The sequence below is a fragment of the Halichoerus grypus genome, chromosome 3 (assembly GCF_964656455.1).
Source record: "Halichoerus grypus chromosome 3, mHalGry1.hap1.1, whole genome shotgun sequence".
In the NCBI taxonomy this organism is placed as follows: Eukaryota; Metazoa; Chordata; class Mammalia; order Carnivora; family Phocidae; genus Halichoerus; species Halichoerus grypus.
In genome coordinates, this window is record NC_135714.1 from 13,662,740 (window position 1) to 13,686,360 (window position 23,621).

General features: G+C 35.6%; 1 protein-coding gene across 1 annotated transcript in view; it reads left to right on the forward strand.

Moving 5' to 3' along the window:
* NCAPG (non-SMC condensin I complex subunit G) overlaps window positions 1-23,621 on the forward strand; it is a 51,092-nt gene that overhangs the window by 24,951 nt on the left and 2,520 nt on the right. Inside the window, exons 14-19 of the mRNA XM_036072093.2 lie at window positions 858-1,085; window positions 19,927-20,108; window positions 20,384-20,558; window positions 22,382-22,543; window positions 22,836-22,974; window positions 23,372-23,458. Coding sequence (XP_035927986.1) covers window positions 858-1,085; window positions 19,927-20,108; window positions 20,384-20,558; window positions 22,382-22,543; window positions 22,836-22,974; window positions 23,372-23,458 — 973 coding nt within the window. The remainder of the gene's footprint in view (window positions 1-857; window positions 1,086-19,926; window positions 20,109-20,383; window positions 20,559-22,381; window positions 22,544-22,835; window positions 22,975-23,371; window positions 23,459-23,621) is intronic.

The following is a 23,621-nucleotide window of genomic DNA, read 5'->3' on the forward strand; positions in this document are numbered from 1 at the left end:
CTTACATTGCATTTGTCTCTGGGAAATTTGCAGGTCTTACCATCATAGATAACATTTTGAAATTTCTTTCAAAGATTTGAGCTATTTTTCTCAATTCACTAACTTGACCAACTTGTGATTTTTATTCATTCTAAAGGCTAAGCCATATAGCCAAGTAGTGGATCAATGTCCAAAATTTAAATGCATTAATAATAAAGCTTTTCATAATAGAAATATTCAGCTCTATCTTTTTCATGGCTTTGAAATTTAGTATATAGGAATTCAGTGTTCTTAACCTAGGACAGACTCATACAAACTGCTGGATTTTATAGTTTACCTCCTTTTATAAAGGAGTCCAGTTCATTGAGAACTGAATTTACTTTTAATGAAATTTGAATTTATTGAACTAATAAAGAAAATTTTATCTTTAGTAAAGCTTGCTAACCTGGAAGAGTACTGATATTCTAATGAATGCTTTTTATTGGTTAAAATGTAATGTTTTTTACTTAATGGATGGCCATAACAATTACAATGTAATTGAACAGTTTTTCTAGATCTTAAAAAAAAAATCATATCCAATATATTCATTCTTTTTCAAATAAAAGGAACAAATAATATAATACAGCCTGATTCTAGTTCTAGGAATTTTTTTTGTACTGAAGATGAACTTTTCCTGAATGAAATAGAAGTCTAAGTGTTATGGTACAAATGAAAATAATAACGTTAAAACAAATTTTAATTTTTGAAAAATGATGTTTCATGTGGACTTGACTGTTGGAATTAGACTAAGAAAATAAGGTACATGTTAATTTTATACAGCATAGACAATGAAAAGTTTACTGAATTTACTTTTTTTGGCGGGGGATGTTTCAATTTAGGTTTTGCAAATTGATGATGTGACAATAAAAATAAGTGCTTTAAAGGCAATCTTTGACCAACTGATGACGTTTGGTATTGAGCCATTTAAAACTAAAAAAATCAAAGCCGTACAAAGTGAAGATGCAGAAATAAACACTGATGGAGACCAAGAGTTCAAAGAAGCTGAAGAAGAGACTGCTACAGCCAAGAATGTTCTGAAACTCCTTTCTGATTTCTTAGATAGTGAGGTAAGAAATAATCACAGCCTTGTTATTATGAAATTTCTTTTTATTGTGTATGTTTGTGCTCTTTATTTTTTTTAGGCTGAAGCTTAAATTTGACCAACATTTAAAAATTTTGCCTTTTAAATATGATTAAGTTCCACTTTCATTCCTAATATACCTTGTTTCTCACTGTCGGATTGTATATGCAGAGAATTGAAGTGAAAACAAAAATGACTATTAGAGGGGGTTCCGGTTTTTTTTTGGATTTTTTTTTTTAATCTTTTCCCATGTCTTTATGATTTATGACTTAAAGTTTTTCCCCGGAGTCTTAAGAAATAATTTAAAATAATTTTACATTGGGTTGGTGGAAGGTCTGAGATAGGGTATGGAATTAGATTTTTTTCCTTAAGGTACCCCTGAACTACATTTTTATAGCATATATAAGCAATAAAAAAAAAAATTTTTTTTTTTAAGATTTTATTTATTTATTTGACAGAGAGAGACACAGCAAGAGAGGGAACACAAGCAGGGGGAGTGGGAGAGGGAGAAGCAGGCCTCCTGCGGAGCAGGGAGCCCTATGCTGGGCTCTATCCCAGGACTCTGGGATCATGACCTGAGCCGAAGGCAGACGCTTAACGACTGAGCCACCCAGGTGCCCCAACAATCAAAAATTTTTTGTATTTTTTTTATTGAGGTGAAATTGATATAAACAGTTTTAAAGTCGACAGTTGATTGGCATTTAGTACCTTCACAATGTAATGCAACTGCCACCTCTATATAATTTTTAAAACATTTTCACTATCCCAAAAGGAAGAACTGTATCCTTTAAGCAGTTGCTCCCTATTTCTCCTTCTCCCTGTTCCTTATAGTCACCAATATGCCTTTTGTCTCTATGGATTTAACTTTTCTGGATATTTCATATAAATGGAATCATATAGTATGTGACCTCATGTCTGCTTTCTTTCACTTAGCTTCTTTTCTTTCTTTCTTTTTGGATATATTTGTTTATTTATTTGCTTTATCTGTAAGTCCCATGGGGGAGGGGACTATGCTTGCATGTTTTTGTTTTTTTGTTTTTTAAATAGCCAAGGTATAGTACATCATTAGGTTTTGATACAATGTTCAGGATTCATTAGTTGAATATAACACCCAGTGCTCATCATATCACATGCACTCTTTAATTCCTATCACCCTGTTACCCCATTCCCCCACCCACCTCCCTTTCTGCAACCTTCGGTTTGTTTCCTGTAGTCAAGAGTCTCATGGTTTGTCTCTCTCAATGATTTCTTCCCGTTCAGTTTTCCCTCCCTTCCCCTATTGTCTTCTGCATTATACCTTATGTTCCACATGAGTGAAACCATATGATAATTGTGTTTCTCTGATTGACTTATTTCACTTAGCATAATACCCTCCAGTTCCATCCATGTCGATGTAAATGATAGATATTCATCCTTTCTGATGGCTGAGTAATATTCCATTGTATATATGAACCACATCTTCTTTATCCATTCATCTCTTGAAGGACATCTCGGCTCCTTCCACAGTTTGGCTATTGTGGACATTGCTGCTATAAACATTGGGGTGCGGGTGCCCCTTCTTTTCACTACATCTGTATCTTTGGGGTAAATTGCTGGGTCGTAGGGTAGTTCTATTTTTAACGTCCTGAGGAATCTCCATGCTGGTTTCCAGAGTGACTATACCAGCTTGCATTCCCACCAACAGTGTAAGAGGGTTCCCCTTTCTCCACATCCTTGCCAACATTTGTTGTTTTCTGTCTTGTTAATTTTAGCCATTCTGACTGGTATAAGGTGGTATCTCATTGTGATTTTGTTTTGTATTTCCCTGATGGCAAGTAATGTGGAGCATTTTTTCATGTGTCTGTTGTCCATTTGTGTGTCTTGGAGAAGTGCCTGTTCATGTTTTCTGCCCATTTCTTGACCGGATTATTTGTTTTTTTGGATGAGTGTTGAGTTTGAGAAGTTCTTTGTAGATCTTGGATACCAGCCCTTAATCTGTAATATCATTTGCAAATATATTCTACCATTCCATAGGTTTGTTGATTGTTTCCTTTGCTGTGCAGAAGCTTTTTATCTTGATGAAGTCCCAAAAGTTCATTTTTGCTTTTGTTTCCCTTGCCTTCAGAGATGTGTCTTGGAAAAAGTTGCTTTGTCCAAGGTCAAACAGGTTGCTGCCTGTGTTCTCCTCTAGGATTTTGATGGATTCCTGTCTCACATTTAGGTCTTTCATCCATTTTGAGTTTATCTTTGTGTATGGTGTAAGAGATTGGTCCAGTCTCATTCTTCTGCATGTGGCTGTCCAGTTTTCCCAACACGCATTTGTTGAAGAGACTTTTTTCCATTGGATATTCTTTCCTGCGTTGTTGAAGATTAGTTGACCATAGAGTTGAAGGTCCATTTCTGGGCTCTGTATTCTATTCAATTGACTTATGTGTCTGTTTTCATGCCATATCATGCTGCTTTAATGATTACAGCTTTGTAATAGAGCTTGAGGTCAGGCAGTGTGATGCCCCCAGCTTTGGTTTTCTTTTTCAACATTCCCCTGGTGATTCAGGGTCTTTTCTGATTTCATAGAAATTTTAGGATTGTTTGTTCCAGCTCTGTGAAAAATGTCAGTGGTTTTTTGATAGGGATTGCATTGAATGTGTAGATTGCTCTGGGCAGCATAGACATTTTAACAATGTTTATTTTTCCAGTCCCTGAGCATGGAATGTTTTTCCATCTCTTTGTGTGTTCCTCAATTTCTTTCATAAGTGTTCTGTAGTTTCTAGAGTACAGATCCTTTACTTCTTTGGTTAGGTTTATTCCTAGGTATCTAGTGGTTTTTGGTGTGATTGTGAATGGGATCGATTCCTTAATTTCTCTTTTTTCTGTCTCATTGTTAGTGTATAGAAATGCAACTGATTTCTCTGCATTGATTTTGTATCCTGCCACGTTGCTGAATTGCTGTATGAGTTCTAGCAATTTTGGGTTGGAATCTTTTGGGTTTTCCCCATAAAGTATCATGTCATCTGTGAAGAAAGAGAGTTTGATTACTTCTTTGCTGATTTGGATGCCTTTTCTTTCTTTTTGTTGTCTGATTACTGAAGCTAGGACTTCTAGTACTGTGTTGAACAATAGTGGTGAGAGTGGGCATTCTTGCTGTGTTCCTGACCTTAAGGGAAAAGCTCTCAGTTTTTCTCCATTGAGAATTATAATCGCTGTGGCACTTAGCTTATTTTCGAGGCTCATTCATATTGTAGCTTGTATCAGTACTTCATTCCTTCTTATGGCAGAACACTCATTTTATGTATATATCACAATTTCCTTAGCCATTCATCCATTGAAAAATATTTGGGCTGTTTTCATCTTTTAGCTATTGGGTATATAATCCTGTTATGAACATGTGTGGGCATGTATTTTCTGTTCTTTGGGGTATATACCTAGGAGAGGCTTACTGGGATTTATGGTAATTTTTTTTTTTTTTAATGATTCACCCCCAATCTAGTTAATTAACACATCCCAACAATTCACATATTTATTTACTTGTTTTAGTGAGAACATTTAAATTCTACTCTCATAGCAAAGTTCAATTATACAATACAGTGTTACCAGCTAAGGTCACCATGTTTTACATTAGGTCTCCAGAATTGTATTTATTTATTTATTTTTTTAAGAACTTGTAGCTGAAAGTTTGTACCCTTTTACCAATGTTTCTGTATTTCTCCCAACCCCCAGTCCTGGCAGCTACTTTTCTACTCCATTTCTATGAGTTTGACCATTTTTTTATATTTACTTTTTTTTTTAAGATTCTACATTTAAAGTGATACATACAGTATTTATCTTTGTCTGGGTATTTCACTTAGCACAGTGTCCTGAAGGCCTATCCATGTTGTTGATGGTAGGATTTCCTTTTCTTATCTGCAAATATATTCTGTTGTATATATTCATATATATACCACATCTTCTTCATCCAGTCATCCATCAGTGGGCATTTAGGTTGTTTCCATATCTTGGCTATTGTAAGTAATGCTGCAGTGAACATGGGAGTGCAGATATCTCTTTGAGATTCTGTTTTCATTTCCTTTGGATATATATCCTGAAGTGAGATTGCTCTGTCATATGGTAATTCTATTTTTAATTTTTTTTTTTTTTTTTTTAGGATTTATCCGTTCATTTTACAGAGAGAGTGTTTGTGTGAGCATGGGAAGGTGCAGAGGGAATGGGAGAGAATCTCAAGCAGACTCCCTGCTGAACGAGGAGCTGGGTGTGGGGTTTGATCTCAGGACCTGAGCTGAAGTCGGACACTGAGCCACTCAGGCACTCCTGTTTTTAATTTTTTGAAGAACCTCTATATTGTTTTCCACAGTGCTGCACCAGTTTACATTCCCACCAGCAGTGCACAAGGCTTCCCTTTCCTCCACATCCTCACCAATACTTAGCTCTTGTTTTTTTGTTGAAAGTCATTCAAACAAGTTGAGGTGATAATGCATTGTGGTTTTGATTTGCATTTCCATGATGATTAGTGATGTTGAGCACTTTATCGTGTGCCTGTTGTTGTTTCTATGTTTTTGGAAAAATACCATTTCAACTCCTCTGCTCATTTTTTTTTAAGTTTTTATTTAAATTCCAGTTAGTTAGCATACAGTGTAATGGTAGTTTCAGGTGTTCAATATAGTGATTCCACATTTCCATACAACACCTGGTGCTCATCACAAGTGCACTCCTTAATCCTCATCATCTATTTAACCCATCCCCCACCCATCCCCCTTCTGGTAACCATCAGCTTGTTCTGTATAGTTAAGAGTATTTCTTGGTTTGCCTCTCCTCTTTTTTCCTTTGCTCATTTGTTTTGTTTCTTAAATTATATGTATGAGTGAAATCATACAGTATTTGTCTTTCTCTGACTTATTTCACTTAGCAAATACTCTCTAGATTCATCCATGTCTTTGCAAATGGCAAGATTTCATTCTTTTTGATGGCTGAGTGATATTCCACTGTATATATATACCACCTCTTTTTTATCCATTCATTAGTTGATGGACACTTGGACTGTTTCTATAATTTGGCTACTGTAGATAATACTGCCATAAACATTGGGGTGCATGTATCCCTTTGAATTAGTATTTTTGTATTCTTTGGCTAAATTCCGAGTAGTGCAGTTGTTGGATTATAAGGTAGTTCTATTTTTAACTTTTTGAGGAACCTCCATACTGTTTTCTAGCGTGGCTGTACCAGTTTGCATTCCCACCAACAGTGCAAGAGGGTTCCCCTTTCTCCATATCCTTGACAACACCTGTTGTTTCTTGTGTTGTTGATTTTAGCCATTCTGACAGGTGTGAGGTGCTTTCTCATTGTAGTTTTGATTTGTATTTTAATTGGATTGTTTGGGTTTTTTTGCTGTTGAGTTATATGAGTACCTTATATATTTGGAATATTAACCTGTTATTAAATATATAATTTGCAAATTTTTTTTTGCAATATGTAGGTTATCTTTTCATTTTGTTGATGGTTTCCCTTGCTGTGCAGAGCTGTTCAGTTTGATGCAGCCCCACTTATTTTTTGCTGATGTTGACTTTGCTTTTGGTGTCAAATCCAAAAAATCACCAAGACCTCTTTTCTTCTAGGAGTTTACGGTTTCACGTGATAATTTCTTTAACTTCTTTGAGGAACTGTCAAACTGTTTTCCACAGCAGTCAAACCATTTTACATTTTACAACATTGTACCAGGGCTTCAATTTTCCCACATTCATATCAACACTTGTTATTTTCCATTAAAAAATTTTTTAGCCATTTTATTTATTTATTTTTTTTTTTTTAAAGATTTTATTTATTTATTTGAGAGAGAGAGAGAGCGAGAGAGAGCACATGAGAGGGGGGAGGGTCAGAGGGAGAAGCAGACTCCCTGCTGAGCAGGGAGCCCGATGCGGGACTCGATCCGGGGACTCCAGGATCATGACCTGAGCCGAAGGCAGTCGCTTAAACCAACTGAGCCACCCAGGCGCCCCTTTAGCCATTTTAGTAGATTGAAAAGATACTTCCAGTGGTTTTGAATTGTATTTCTCTAATGACTACTGATGAGTATCTTTATGTGCTTGTTGCCTATTTGTATGTCTTATTTGGAGAAATGTCTTTTCAAATATTGGGTTGTCCCTTTTGGAGTTCTTCATATATTCTGAGTAGTAGATCCTTATCAAGTATGTGATATGCAAATATTTTGTCCTATAGGTTGTCTTTTCTTAAGAATGTCCTTAGATAATATAAAACATTTGTAATTTTGATAAAGACTAAGTTGTGTTTTTTACCCTTTTATTGCTTGTGCATCTTTTGGTGTTCTAAGAATATATTGCCAATCCAAGTTATGGAGATTTGTCTCTGTGTTTTCTTCTAAGAGTTTTATTTTTAGCTTTTTATATTTAGGCTTTTGATGAATTTTCAGATAATATTTCTACATGGTGTGAGGTAGAGTTCCAACTTCATTGTTTTGCTTGTGGACATCCAGTTTGTCTTAGCACCATTAATTGAAGATACGATTTTTTTCCCACTGAATTGTTTTGGCACTTTTGTTGAGAATCAACTGACCCTACTTGTGTGAGTTTATTTCTGGACTCTCAATATTATTACATTATCTGTGTCAATCCAGTACCAGACCATTTTAATTTGTGTAACTTCATAATAAGTTTTGAAATTGGGGAGTTGAGTTCTCCAACTTTGTTCTTTATTCTCAGTATTGTTTGGCTACTTGGGGTCCTTTGCAATTCTTCGTGAATTGGAGGATTGGTTTTTCCATTTCTGCAAAAAAGTCCATTAGAATTTTGATAGGGGTTGCATTTGGACATGTAGATCACACTGGATAGTATTGCCGTCTTAATAATGTTAAGTCTTCCAATCCATAAACTTGGATGCCTTTCCATTTATTTAGGTCATCTTTCATTTCTTTCAAAAGTGTTTTTGTAGTTGTCAGGTTATAAATCTTTGATTTTCTTGGTTAAATTTATTCTTATATATTTGGATGCTATTGTAAATAGAATTGTTTTCTTAATTTCCTTTTTGGGTGGTTGGTTCACTGATTTTGTATAGAAACTTAATTGGGTTTTCTGTGTGTTTATTTGATTTGGTATTCAACTTTGCTGCATTCACTTATTAACTCTTGTAATTTGTGTGTGTGTGAATTCTTTGGGATTTTCTCTATATAGAATCGTGTCATCTGTGAAGAGACATTGTTTCAATTCTTACTTTACAATTTGTGTTTTATTTCTTTTTCTATTTCATTTTCTTTTTCCTGCCTAATTGCTCTAACTGGAACTTTCAGTACATTGTTGAGGCAGCAATGTTGTTTCGTCTCTAATCTTAAGGGAAAATTTTTCAGTCTTTAACTATTTAGTGTGATGTAGGTTCTTTATAAATGACCTTATCACCTTGAGAAAGTTTCCTTCTATTCTTGTCTGGGTTTTTTTCATTGTTTTGGCTTTGTTTTGCTTTTGTCATGAAAGCGTGTTTAATTTTTCAAATGCTTTTTCTACATCAGTGAGATGCTCATATGGGTTTTTGTTCATTTGTTTTATTGATGTACGTTACTTTGCTTGATTTTCTTCTGTTGAACCACCCTTGCATTCTTGGGATAAGTTCTACTTGGTTATGGTGTATATGGTGTATAATCTTTTTAATATGTTGTTGGATTTGATTTGGTACCATTTTGTTGAAGATTTTTATGTCTGTATTCATAAGGGAAATTGGGCTGTTGTTGTCTTGCACTGTCTTTGTCTGCCTTTGGTATCGGGGTAATACTGACTTCATATACTGAGTTAGGAATTGTTTGTTCCTCTTCTGTTTATTGGAAGACTTTGAGAAGATTGCTGTGAATTCTTCTTTTATTACTTGGTGAGAATTTACCAGTAAAGCCATCTGGGGTCAGACTTTTCTCTTGGGGAGGTTTCTGATTACTTATTCAATTGGAGTATAATTAGAGGTCTATTTGGATTTTTTTTTTTTTTTTACTGAATCAGTTTTGGTAATTTGTCTTTCTAGGAAATGTCCATTTTATCTAAGTTACTTAATTTTTGGTGATCAGTTTATAGTATTTTACAATTCTTTTTATTACTGTAAGGTCAGTTGTAATGTTCCTGTTTTCAGTTCTGATTTCAGTTGTTTGCATCTTCTTTCTTTTATCTTTGTCACTCTAGCTGAAGGTTTGTCAGTTGTGTTCATATTTTCAAAGAACCAACTTTTGGTTTCATTGATTTTTCTCTTTTTCTCTCTCTGTTTTGTTTCTCTTCTCTAATCTTTAATATTTTCTTTCTCCTTCCTTCTTTAGGTTTAGTTTTTTTTTTTTTAAGTTCCTTAAAGTATAAAGTTAGGTTATTGAGGTGTTTTTTTTTGTTTTGTTTTGTTTTTTGTTTTTTTAATTCCAGTGTAATTAATGTACACTGTTATATTAGTTTCAGGTGTACAGTATAATGATTCAACAGTTCTGTGCTTTACTCAGTGCTCATTATGATAAGTGTACTTTCAGCTCCTTTCACCTATTTCATCCACCCCACCCCTCCCCCCTTTCCTCTGGTAATCACGAGTTTGTTCTCTTTATTTAAGCGTCTGTTTATTGGTGTGTCATTTTTTCATTGTTCGTTTGTTTTGTTTCTTAAATTTCACATATGAATGAAATCATATGGTGTTTGTCTTTCTCTGATTGACTTTTTTCTTTTTCCTTTTTTTTTTAATATTTTTTTTTTTTTTAAAGATTTTATTTATTTATTTGAGAGAGAGAGAATGAGAGACAGAGAGCATGAGAGGGAGGAGGGTCAGAGGGAGAAGCAGACTCCCTGCCGAGCAGGGAGCCCGATGCGGGACTCGATCCTGGGACTCCAGGATCATGACCTGAGCCGAAGGCAGTCGCTTAACCAACTGAGCCACCCAGGCGCCCCTCTTTTTCCTTTTTTTTAATGCGGGGCTCAAACTCATGACTGTGAGATCAAGACCTGAGCCAAGATCAAGAGTTGGACACTTAACCCACTGAGCTACCCAGGCACCCCACTGATTGACTTATTTCATTTAGCATTATACCTTCTTGATCCATCCATGTTGTTGCAGATGGCAAGATTTCATTCTCTATTTTTATTTTTGGTTGAGTAATATTCCATTGTATGTATGTGTGTATATATATATATTTTATCCATTCATCTACTGATGGACACGTGCATGGTTTCCATATTTTGGCTATTGTAAATACTAGTGCAGTAAATATGTGTATATATCTTTTTGGAATTGATGTTTTTATATTCTTTGGGTAAATACCCAGTAGTGGAATTACTGGATCATATGATAATTCTATTTTTAATTTTTTGAGGCACCTTCATACTTGCATTCCCACCAACAGCACATGAGGGTTCCTTTTCTCCACATCCTTGCCAAACTTGTTGTGTCTTGTGTTTTTGATTTTAGCCATTCTTACAGGTGTGAGTTAATATCATTGAGGTTTTGATTTGCATTTCCCTGATGATAAGTGATGTTGAGCATCTTTTCATGTGTCTGTTGGCCATCTGTATGTCTTCTTTGGAGAAATGTCTGTTCATGTCTTCTGCCCATTTTTTTTTTTTTTTCTTCTGCCCATTTTTTAATTGGATTATTTTTTGGTGTTGAGTTGTATGAGTTCTTTATATATTTTTGATACTAATTCTTTATCAGATATGTCATTTGCAAATATCTTCTCCCATTCAGTAGGTTATCTTTTAGTTTTGTTGATTATTTCCTTTGCTGTGCAGTAGCTTTCTGTTTTGATGTAATACCAGTAGTTTGTTTATTTTTGCTTTTGTTTCCCTTTCCTCAGGAGACATATCTAGGAAAGTGTTGCTGCTGCTGATATCAAAGAAATTACTTCCTGTGTTCTCTTCTAGGGTATTTATGGTTTCAGGTCTCACATTTAGATTTTCATTTAGCATTAGCATTTTGAGTTTATTTTTGTGTATGGTGTAAGAAAATTGTCCAGTTTCATTGTTTTGCATGTAGCTGTTTAGTTTTCCACTTGTTGAAGAGACTTGTCTTTTTCCCATTTGTGTGTTTTTGCCTCCTTTCTTGAAGATTAATTGACCATATAATTGTGTGTTTATTTGTGGGCTCTCTATTTTGTTCTTTTGATGTTTGTGTCTATTTTTTGTGCTAGTGCCTTACTATTTTAATTACTACAGCTTTGTAGTATATCTTGAAATCTGGAGTTGTGAAACCTCCAGTTTTGTTCTACTTTTTCAAGATTACTCTAGTTTTTTGGGGTCTTTTGTGGTTCCATACATATTTTAGGGTTATTTGCTCTAGTTTTGTGAAAAATGCTATTGGTATTTTGATAGGGATTGCATTAAATATGTAGATTGCTTTGGGTACTATGGACATTTTAACAATATTGTTCTCCCAATTCATGAACATGGAATCTCTTTCCATTTGTTTGTGTCATCTTCAGTTTCTTTTATCACTGTTTTATAGTTTTCACAGTACAGGTCTTTCACCTTCTTGGTTACATTTATTCCTAGGTATTTTATTCTTTTTGGTGCAATTGTAAATGGGATTGTTTTCTTAATTTCTCTTTCTGTTACTTCATTATTTGTGTATATAGGAATGCAAACAATTGCTGTATATTGATTTTGTATCTGACCTTCCTGAATTCATTTATCGGTTCTAGTAGTGTTTTGGTGGAGTCTTTAGGGTTTTCTCTATAGGATATCATTTCATCTGTAAATAGTGAATTTTACTTCTCCCTTACTGATTTAAATGCCTTTTATTTCTTTTTGTTGTCTGATTGCTATGGCTAGGACTTCCAGAACTATGTTGAGTAAAAGTGAGAGTGGATATCTTTGTCTTGTTCCTGATCTTAGGGGAAAAGCTCTGTTTTTTTTGTTTTTTTGTCTTTTTTTTAACCACTGAGTATGATGTTAGCTGTGGGTTTTTCATTTATGGCCTTTAGTATGTTGAGGTATGTTCCCTCTAAACATACTTTGTTGAGGGTTTTTATTATAAATGGATGGTTGTACTTGTCATATGCTTTTTCTACATCTATTGAAATGATCAGTAGATCAATAGAACATTAGCCTTTGTCTTATTGATTTGATGTATTGTGTTGATTTGCAAATATTGAGCCACCCTTGCAACCCAGGAATAAATCCCACTTGATCATGGTGAATGATTTTTTTTTTTAATTTTTAAAAGTAAAAAAAATTTTAATGTACTATTTCCATTTGCTAATATTTTGTTGAGGAATTTTGTATCTATGTTCATTAGCTATAATATATTATTTTGTAGTGTCTTTATGTGGTTTTGGTATCAGGGTGATGCTGGCTGGCTTCATAGAATGAATTTGGAAACTTTCCTTCCTCTTCTATTTTTTGGAATAGTTTGAGAAAAATAGGTAATAACTTATCTTTAAATGTTTGGTAAAATTCACTTGTAGGGCCTAGCGGCAAGTGGCCCTGAACTTTCGTTTTTTGGGAATTTTTTTTATTATTGACTCAATTTCATTGCTTGTAACTGAACCATTCATATTTTCTATTTATTCCTGATTCAGTTTTGGGAGGTTACATATTTCTAGGAATTTATCCGTTTCTTCTTGGTTGTTCAGTTTGTTGGCATATAATGTTTCATAATATTTGCTTATCATCTTTAGTATTTCTGTGATTTGCTTGTTATTTTTCTTCTTTCATTCTGATTTTGTTTGAGTCCTCCTTTTTTTCTTTTTCTTTTTTTTTTTGATGAATCTTGCTAGAGTTTGTCAGTTTTGTTGGTCTTTTCAAATAACAAGCTCCTGGTCCTGGCTTCATTTATCAGTTTTATTAGTTTTTATTTCATTTATTTTTTCTCTAATTTTTGTTATTTTCTTTCTTCTACTGGTTTTGGATTTTGTTTGTTCTTCTTTTTCTAGCTCCATTATGTGTAAGTTTAGGTTGTTTGAGATTTTTCTTCCTTCTTGAGGTAGGTCTGTATTGTGATAAACTTCCCTCTCAGAGTAGCTTTTGGTGCATTCCCAAAGATTTTTTTCCTTTTCATGTCTCTCCATTTTACTTTTTGATTTGTTTGATTTCTTGGTTGCCTCCTTAATTGTTTAGTAGCATATTATTTAACCTCCATATATTTGTCTTCTTTCTAGATTTTTTTCTTGTGGTTGATTTCTAGTTTCATAGCATTTTGGTTGGAAAAGATGCATGGTATGATTTCAGTCCTTTTGTTGAGATTTGTTTTGTTGGCTAACGTGATCTTTTCTTGAGAATGTTCCATGTGCACTTGAAAACAATGTATATTCTGCTCTTTTGGGATGGAATGTTCTGAATATATATCTATTAGATCCATCTTGTTTAATGCATCACTGAAAGTCATTATTTCCTTGTTTATTTTCTGTTTGGATGATGTATCCATTTCTGTAAGTGGGGTATTGAAGTCCCCTACTATAATTATATTGCTATCAATTACTTCCTTTTTTGTTGTTGTTACCTTTTGATTATGTATTGTCCTTTGTCTCTAGTTGCAGACTTTGTTTTAAAGTCTGTTTTGTCTGATATAACTGTTTCTAGCCCAGCTTTCTTTTCACTTCCATTTGCAGATAAATGTTTTTCTATCCCTCACTTTCAATTTGCATATGTCTTTAGATCTGAAAAGAGTCTCTTGTAGGCAGCATTTTTTTTTTTTAAATCCATTCTGTCACTATATGTCTTTTGATTGGAACATTTAGTCCATTTACATTCAAAGTAATTATTGATAGGTATGTACTTACGGCTCTTCTTTTACTTGTTTTGTGGTTGTTTTTGTAGTTCTTCTCTGTTCCTTTCTTGGTCTCTTCATTCACGGTTTACTGGCTTTCTTTAGTGATATGCATGGATTCCTTTCTCTACTTTTTGCTTATCTGTTACCGATATTTGATTTATGGTTACCACCAGGTTTACATATAACCTGCTATATATGGATATGGCAGTTTATATTAAGTTGATGGTTGCTTAAGTTTGAACCATTTTCAAAGTACTAAATTTATACTCCTCTCTCCCCACATTTTAGATACACGGTGTTATACTTTATTTCTTTTCCTTTTGTGAATTCCTTGACTGATTTTTAGGTATACTTAATTTTACTCCTTTTGTGCTTCCTAGTTTTCTTACTCCTGCTTATGGTGTTTCTTTTCCACTAAAAGAATCCCCTGCAACATTTCCCATAAGGCTGGTTTATGGGGATGAATTCCTTTAACTTGTTTGTCTGAAAAACTCTTTATCTCTCCTTCTATTCTGAATGATAGTCTTGCTGGATGGAGTATTCTTGGTTGCAGGCTTTTTCTTTCAGCACTTTGAATATATCATGTCATTCTCTTCTGAGCTGCAAAATTTCTGCTGAAAAAGCAGCTGATATTCTTATGGGGTTTCCCTTGTGTGTAACCTTCTTCTTTTCTTTTTCTGCTTTTAAAATTCTCTTTAAAGTCAATTATCATATGGTTTCACTTATTTATGGAACATAAAGAATAGCTTGGAGGACATTAGGAGAAGGAAGGGAAAAATGAAGGGGGGTGGAAATCAGAGGGAGAGATGAACCATGAGAGACTGTGGACTCTGGGAAACAAAGTGACGGTTTTAGAGGGGAGGGGGTGGGAGGGATGGGTTAGCCTGGTGATGGGTATTATGGAGGGCACGTATTGCATGGAGCACTAGGTGTTATACACAAACAATGAATCAGGAAGACTACATCAAAAACTAATGATGTACTGTATGGTGACTAACGTAACAGTTTAATAATAAAAATTAAAAAAAATAAAATTCTTTATCTCTACTTTTTGCCAATTTTTAAAAGATTTAATTATTTTAGAGAGCATGTGAGCGAGGGGAGGGGCAGAGGGAGAGGCAGAGAATCTCAAGCAGACTCCATGCTGAGTGTGGAGCCCGATGCAGGGCTTAATTCCATGACCCTGAGATCATGACTTGAGCTGAAAACCAAGAGTTGGGCACTCAACCGACTGAGCCACCCAGGCGCCCCACCACTTTTTGCCAGTTTAATTACTATGTGTTTGGTGTGGACCTCCTTGGGTTGATTTTGCTGGGGGCTTTCTGTGCCTCTTGGGTCTGGATTTCTGTTCCTTTCCCAGTTTTGGACAGTTTTCACCTATTCTTCAAATGAATTTTCTCCTCTTTTCTCTCTCTTCTCCTTCTGGGATCTCTATAATGCAAATGTTATTATGCTTGATGGTGTCACTGAATTCCCTTAATCTATTCTCATTTTTTATTATTTTTTCTTTTGTTCATCTTGATTATTTTCCATTACTCTGTCCTCCAGTTCACTGATCTGTTCTGCTTCCTCCAGTCTACTGTTTATTCCCTCTAGTGTATTTTTAATTTCAGTTATTGAGTTCTTCATTTCTGATTGGTTCTTTATTTTTTTCCATCCTTTTGTTATGGGTCTCACTGAGATCTTCCACTCTTTTCTCAAGTCCAGTGAGTATCTTAGTGACCATTACTTTAAATTATCTATCAGGCATATTACTTATCTCCTTTTCATTTAGCTCTGTTGCTTGTGATTTTGTCTTGTTCTTTTATTTGGGACATATTCCTCTGTCTCATTTTGTCTAACTCTGTCTCTGTTTCTATGTGTTAGGAAAGTCAGCTCTTTGTCTTCTGCTCTTGAAAGTAGTGGCCGTATGAAGAAGAGGTCCTGTAGTGTCCTGAGTGCAGTGTCCCCTGCTCACCAGAACCTGGTGCTTCAGGGGTGTCTCCTTTGTGTGCTACGCACCCTCCTGTTGTGGCTGGGCCACGTTTGCCTTCAGTCCAGTCATCTGCAATGGTTCCCTTTGCTTGTTGGCAAGCTTTAGTCCCTATATTTTTATGGGCCAGTCTGGGGCTACTTTAGGCTTGATTGGGTCAGCGTGGGTGTTTGTCAGAGATGTGTTCACAATGAACTGAAATGGCTCTCCCGGTGTTGTCCCCTGGGAAGCTTTCATTGGTAAGCAGGGCTGGCAGTCAGATTAGATGTGTGCCTTCACCCCACTGCTTTAGCTGCTTTGGAGAATTCCTGTTGTGGGTGGGTTGGAATGGGCAGGTCTGGAGAATTCAGGAGTAGGGTGTGCTGTTAGCAAGGTAGGTGGAACATGTTCATCCTGGGCTGATTCCCTCAAATGTTGGGTATCTGGGCTGGGGGCCAGAGGAGGGAAGTGGCACTGCCAGCTCTTTTGTTCTTGGAGAAGTCTCCTAAAGATCCCTGTCCCTCTAGCACACATTCTGAGATTAGTAAATAAATCTTCCTGTATACTCCAGGCCTTTTTCAAATTACTGCTTCCATGCTGTATCTTAGCAGTGTTCTTTGTTATGCTCTCTCCTTAAGGGCAGGGACTGAGTTTCCTATCTACATTTGTCTCTCCCAGAGCCCAGTTGGCTGATTTTTTAAGGTTCCAGGTGTTAAGCCCCACTGATTATAAGCACTCACAGTGTTAAGTCTCTCTGGTTTTCAAAGCCATATGTTACAAAGGGGATTCTTCCTTCCAGTGCAGTTCTCCGGTACCTGTGGTGCATGGGGTGGGGTCTGCTCCTCTCCTCTGTCCAGGGGCTGCAATGTCCCTCCTGTGGACAGTCCCATGGGTCAGTTTGGTTCATGGCCATGTCTCCACCCTTCGTGCTCTTCTCTACATTTAGCTGTGGAGAGTCTGGGTCGTTTTCTGGGTGATTTACAGTGATGTGGGTATTACCTAGGTATATCCATGGGAGGAGGTGAGCTTAGGATACTCCTACTCCACCATCTTCCTGGAAGTCCAAGATTTTTTTTTTCTTTTTCACTGTAGGCATTTACTGCTATACATTGCCCTGTGAAGACAGCTTATGTTGCACTTCCTAAGTTTTGGGTTTTTGTATTTTTCATTTTAGTTCATTTCTAAGTGTTTTCTAAATTTCCTTTTTATGTCTTCTTTGACTCATTGGTTTGTAAAAAATATATTGTTTACACATATTTGTGAATTTTATAGTCTTCTTCTGGTATTGCTTTCTAGGTATATTCTCTTGTGGTTTGAGAAGATATTTTGATGTTTTAATTCTTTTAAAATTTATTTCGAGTTGTTTTTGGCCTAACATAGTGTCAGTCCATGAGGATATTCCATGTGCCCTTGAGAAGGAAGTGTATTCTACTATAGTGAGGTGGAGGGACTACATGTTTGGTGGGTCTGGTTGGTCTGTAATATTGTTCAAGTCCTTATTGTTGTTTTCCTACTGATCTGCCTGGGTGTTCTGTCCATTCCGGAAAGCTCTTCAGTTATTATTGTTGAGCTATTTCATTCTGCATTTCCGCCTATGCTTGTTTATGTATTCTGAGGCTCTGTTTGTTTTATCTATACTTTTAATTATCTTTTGATGAATTAACCTTTTTAATATCAGTATTTATCGTTCTTTGTCTCTTTTAACAGTTTTTGACTTACCACATTTTGATTGCAAAATTGTGGTAATCAGTCCTTCCTTATCAGTGATTTAAGTGTAAATAAATTAAACTCACCAATCAAAAGGCAGATGTTGGTTTTAAATTTTGAGTTAATATTCAAGCAATATACTAATTTCCTGTTGGGAATTACCCAGTGCTGTGGGCTTGCTGACATTGCATTGGTAGAAAATGACTGAGCAGTAAAACTGTGTGACAAAGGAATGAAGCTTTTTTTTTTTTTTTTAATAGTACTGGTACCTTAATCTCTTTATGGCTATATTAGATTCTGTGATTTTAACTTTATTTTTGTCATTACCACTAAACAAAATCTGACTTACTTCACTGCCCTCTGGGCCATAATAAGAATTTTTTTACATGCTTTAAAGACTTGCAGTTCTGTTTCATTTCAAATTCCTGACATTCAACTTCAGATGGATCACTATTGCTATCAGGAAAGTATGTCACAGTTAAACATTTTAAAGAGATGGGGAGCATGCAGCCTTTGAAGTTGTAGACTTGTACATTTGTGTTCTGGTTGCATTTGTGTGAATCTTCAATAAGGTGTTTACTGTCTCTGGCTTTTTTCCTCATCTGCAAAATGGGGATAATGACGCCTATTCACTGGATGGTTCTTTAATTAAGTCAACAAATATTTGAGGGTCGGGGGCACCTGGGTGGCTCAGTCGTTAAGCTTCTGCCTTCGGCTCAGGTCATGGTCCCAGGGTCCTGGCATCAAGCCCCACATCGGGCTCCCTGCTCCGTGGGAAGCCTGCTTCTCCCTCTCCCACTCCCCCTGCTGGTGTTCCCTCTCTCTCTGTGTATCTCTCTGTCAAATAAATAAATAAAATCTTAAAAAAAAAAACAACAAATATTTGAGGGCGAATTATGTGCCAGTCACTATGTTCTTGAGAGTACAGTGCTGAGTGGAACAAGGTTTCTGCCCTCTGGTTGTTGTGAGCCCAAAATGAGTTAGTGTGTGGAAAGCACGTGCTAGTGCCCTAGCACTTATTAATCTTGTTGGCCTCTAAATCTTTATTTTTGTGTTTTGGAAAAATTTTTGATATAGTTCTTGTATTTGCTTGTTCCATTGTTTTTACTTCTGTCTCTAGTTTAGACTTGTTTTACATTCGTAGATTATAATCTGCAAAGATAATTTTCCTAAAATCTCATATAAGTCTTTATTTCTCTGCCATTTCAAAAACCTTAAGTGGTTCCACATCCTGCCTCACTACAGCTGAATGTTTTTGCCTGATTTTCAGGATCTCTATAATGTGATCACTGAGCAAATTTACTGTTCTTCAGTAATAATAAACAATAACTGATATTTGTTGAGGATTTACTATGTGGCTAGCACTTTTTAAAAAAATATTTTATTTATTTATTTGAGACAGAGCGAAAGAGTGGGGGAAGAGCAGAGGGAGAGGGACAAGCACACTCCCTGCTGAGCTCTGAGCCCAACTCAGGTCTGGATCTTGTGACCCTGAGATCATAACTTGAGCTGAAACCAAGAGTCAGACACTTAACTGACTGAGCCACCCAGGCACCCCTATGTGGATAGTGCTTGTAAGAGTTTTATTTGTAGTATTTCTTTATCTTTGTAACTGTAATTTTATTATCCTTTTTTAAAATTCAGAACTTTTTATTTTTGAATGAAAAAAGTAGGGTACATGGGGTGCCTGGGTGGCTCAGTCAGTTGAGCGTCTGACTCTTGATTTTGGCTCAGGTCCTGATCTCAGGGTTATGGAATCAAGCCCCACATTGGGGGCGCTGCACTTAGCGGGGAGTCTGCTTGAGATTCTCTCCCAGTGCCCCTTCCTCCACTCACATGTGCTCCCTCTCTAAAATAAATATGTAAATCTTTTTTAAAAAATGGGGTACAAAGTTAATATGCACAGGATCATGCAGCTAGGAAGTGTCGGAGGCTTGACTTTAATAATTCAGTCTCAATAACTAGTATTTTTAGTTACCTGTCTTTATGCCTGTACCTGCATTTGAATATCATTGTATCTTCTTTTCCATTTTCTTCTCTAAGCTTTGCTTTGGTTACTCTTTCTAGGAATTCCTTTTTCCACTTGTACACCTTCTATTCCCATTTCCCCTTTATTCATACACATTGTCACTCCCACCTCTGGAGATTCTGTTTATAGGTCACCTTCCTCTCATGGTAGGGATTATTACTGAGTGTTTTCTATATCTTATCTCATGAGAAGCATGTAATACATTACTGTTGTAACTTTTGATTTCTTCTAAAAAAATTTTAAGGGAATTGAAGTTTTCTTAGCTAGACTAATAATTTGTCATATAGTCTTAACCTAAAATCTTTTTATGTATCTTTAACAAATTCATAGTATGAGTGATTTTTTGATAGTTCATGGAAGAATATTGTAGGACAGGCTACATTGTAAGGCTTTAGAAGGAAATACAAATTTAAAAAAATTTCTTTTAATGAAAGTCATTTTTATTAGGTGTCTGAACTCAGGACAGGAGCTGCAGAAGGACTAGCCAAGCTGATGTTCTCAGGGCTCTTGGTCAGCAGCAGGATTCTTTCTCGTCTTATCTTGTTATGGTACAATCCTGTGACTGAAGAGGATGTTCGACTTCGACATTGCCTAGGCGTGTTCTTCCCCATGTTTGCTTATGCGAGCAGGTATTTAGTTATATTGATAAATCCGAATCTGACTTGAAGTTAAATTCAGGCTCCCCATGAGTTATATCTATAAATATAATTTTGTTATTGTTCCTTTTTTTTTCAGTGGTTAGTAATGAAAATGAGAACTTACCTAGATTTTATTTACCTGAATTACTTGTCTCTTTCCTAGATGAAAATATACTGTATCTTGATGGGGTGAATTTTATACTTTTTTTTTTGAGAATCCTATGCCTTTTCTTTGCTCACATACTTTTCAAATTGTTTTTCAATAGGACTAATCAGGAATGTTTTGAAGAAGCCTTTCTTCCAACTCTGCAAACACTGGCCAGTGCTCCTGCATCTTCTCCTTTAGCTGAAGTAGATATCACTAATGTTGCTGAGTTACTTGTAGATTTGACAAGACCAAGTGGATTAAATCCTCAGGCCAAGAATTCACAAGATTATCAGGTGGGTGGGTATGTTAGCCTATGGATGGTAAAGATGATGACTATCATACAGGTCACTGTTGTTTTTGATAAAATAATCCTTTTCATAGGTTCTTAGAAATAGAGGCCACGGTTTGATCTTGAGATTTCTGGTCTGTATGGTGGCACACAACACAAAGGAAGAAAAAGATCTTTTGGGAAATGTGATAATCATATAAAGATAGAGATAATTTGCTACTGAAATTCAGAACTTAGCAAAAATTCATCTCTCTCACTACCCCCTCCCAACCTAGTGCTGGCTATATTTAACATTCTGAAAAATGTCCTGTGTTTATCTAGGACTCATTGAATCTTCAAACATTGGCTTATCTGCTTTGTTTCTGATACAAGGAAGGAGAATTCAAAGAATGAATTGGTCACCTCAAGCTCATTTTTGTTTTTAATTCAAAGAAGATAAGTTAACTGCAAACTGTCCCATAAATTAAACTTAAGCTGGGTTTTGGATCCTTTAACTTAATCATTTAATTAAACTTGTTACCATATTGAAAATTAATGTGTTATTAATGATTTCAGATGCCAGCTAATTAAGTTGAAAGTATAGCTTTTTAATTTAATTAATTTAGTGACTGCATACTCCATTCAAGTCATTATGTTACATGTTATTGGAAAGATGATTATAAAGGATATTAAGGCAAAATATAGTAAGGGTAGGTGATAGAGCTACTAAGTGCTTAGGACTTAAGAAGAAGGCAGGGTTCATGTAGTAGGGGTGACGAGTACAGCATTACTAGTAAAATTCACTTCGGTCTTATTGGGAATGAAAAAGACTTTAGGTAAAAGTGATTAAATGTAGCTGGTTGTCCAAGTCATGCAGGGGACTGTGGAAGAATCATTCTGGCTAAGGAGCCAGAATGGCCCTGTTGAGGGCAGAACATTAAGGTGTAGGGAATTTGGAGTTGGCCGTATTTGCCATAATGATGTAGGGTATATATTGAAAGGCTTAATGGGATGAAAATTACCTATTAGGAAGATCAGTTTGGTGGTCAGTATTGTTATATGAGGTGAACTGGTGAGAGGAATAGAGAGTGAATATTAAGAGAGCAGTTGGAAATCTGTATAATTAAGAGATAAAAAGCTTATAGAAAAAAGATAATAGCAATAGAAAGTAGAAAGAAAAGAATAGTAGACAGTGACATGGAAAAAAAAAAAGATGGGTATAAAGACATGAAGAAAGAACTTAGGGAGGCAAGGAAGATGGAGTCCAACCAAGATAATTCTTAAGGTCCTGAGTATGGGTTACAGAGGACTTCAAAGAAGCTGTTGACATCTTTTAATTGCAAAGTTTTCTCCTGATCAACATCCTGGAGGAGTGAGGGAAGTAGGTTGGGGCAGAGGAAGAACTTGAACTGTCATGCAGTCTTAAAGCCCCAGCTCATCCCACAGGAAGCTCCAGAACTGGGAAAATCCCTTGAGTTGTTCAGATGGAGACAAGGCTGGGCTGTTGACCTGCATATCTTCCAGCCACTGAAGGAGGACTAACGTGGCAGGCCCCACTGTCTCCAGCCTAGATCAGTTCTGCACCTGAGAACTTTTAGCCTCCAGAATGCAGAGTAGCTGGAGATGATTGCTTCATTCATGAAGGGGGTGGATCTGGACCCTGTACCACAGGATCCTCTATAAGAAGAGGGGGAGTTCAGTTTGGGAGGAATATGTTAAATTTGGATTTAGACATTTTGCATTTGAAATTATGGCAAGATAATTAGTTGGAAATGTTTGTTAGATATGTAGGAACTATATTGTAATACCATTTCCAGTTTACAAAACCTTTTTCTCTTGATTTTCTAGGCCTTATCAGTTCATGACAATTTGGCTATAAAAATTTGCAATGAGATCTTAACATGTCCATGTTCACCAGAAATTCGGGTCTATACGAAAGCCTTGGGTTCTTTAGAACTCAGTAGCAATCTTGCTCAAGATCTTTTGGTTCTGTTGAATGAAATTCTGGAGGTAAAGTAGTTTCTAATTACTCTGTATATAAATTACTGTGAACAAATTTTTTATTAAAGTAGAATTTACATGGTTGTATTAAATTATTGTTGTATTAAATACATTACATGGTTGTATTAAATTATACATATGTCGGCAAATTGTGTCTGCTCATTTGAAGTAAATATTTCCTTCATAAATTTAATAGAATTTTTTAAATGTTTTTAAACATCTTGATACCCATATATAGCTTTTCTGAAAGAAGATTAGAAAATGCTGCATTAAAAAACATTAATGATGTTTTCTATTATAGCAAGTAAAAGATAGGACATGTCTGAGAGCTCTGGAGAAAATCAAGATTCAGTTAGAAAAAGGAAATAAAGAGTATGATGACCAAGCGGTAGCAGCACAGGATGCCAACATGACTATGACTGCTTTTCAAATTGAAGATGGTAATAACATACTAACCTGAGTATTTGTAAGATTCTGTCCTTTGCATCTTAAAGAGGCACTTTTTTTTTCTCCTCTAACATGTGTTTGGATTTCAGAAATGAAAGAAAAATGTTTCTAATTAATTCCCTTGGAAAGTGTATTACTGATAAGTGTTTATTCTACTTTCGTAGTTTTTTTATGTGTACATTTTTCACCATATGACCATGCATACTGTCTTAGGTTTTGTTTGCTTTCCAGTATTCACGTTTTTTGGAACACTGATTTATGATAATTTTCAATAGCTGCTAATGGTACTGGTGTCATTTCTGTTTTATGAAAAATTGACTTGGAAAGACCATTTAAAATATTTAATGAAGCTTTTTAAAATTTACATTGTTGTGTCATTTCCTTTAATAGAAAAAAGTAAAGAAGCATATAAAACTCCTCTCAGGGATGTAAAAGCAACCCGAGCATCAAAATCCACTCAGCAAAAGACTAACAGAGGTAGTATATGGATCTTTATAATAAAACTTTTCAATTTTGTTTTCCAATGAAATACTCACTTTGCAAGTTTCCTTGTTGATAAAGATTTTTAAATGTCTCAGGTATCCTTTATTTTCAGTTCTTACAGCTGATATTAGGTTTTGCTTTGTGTCTAAAAGATTCT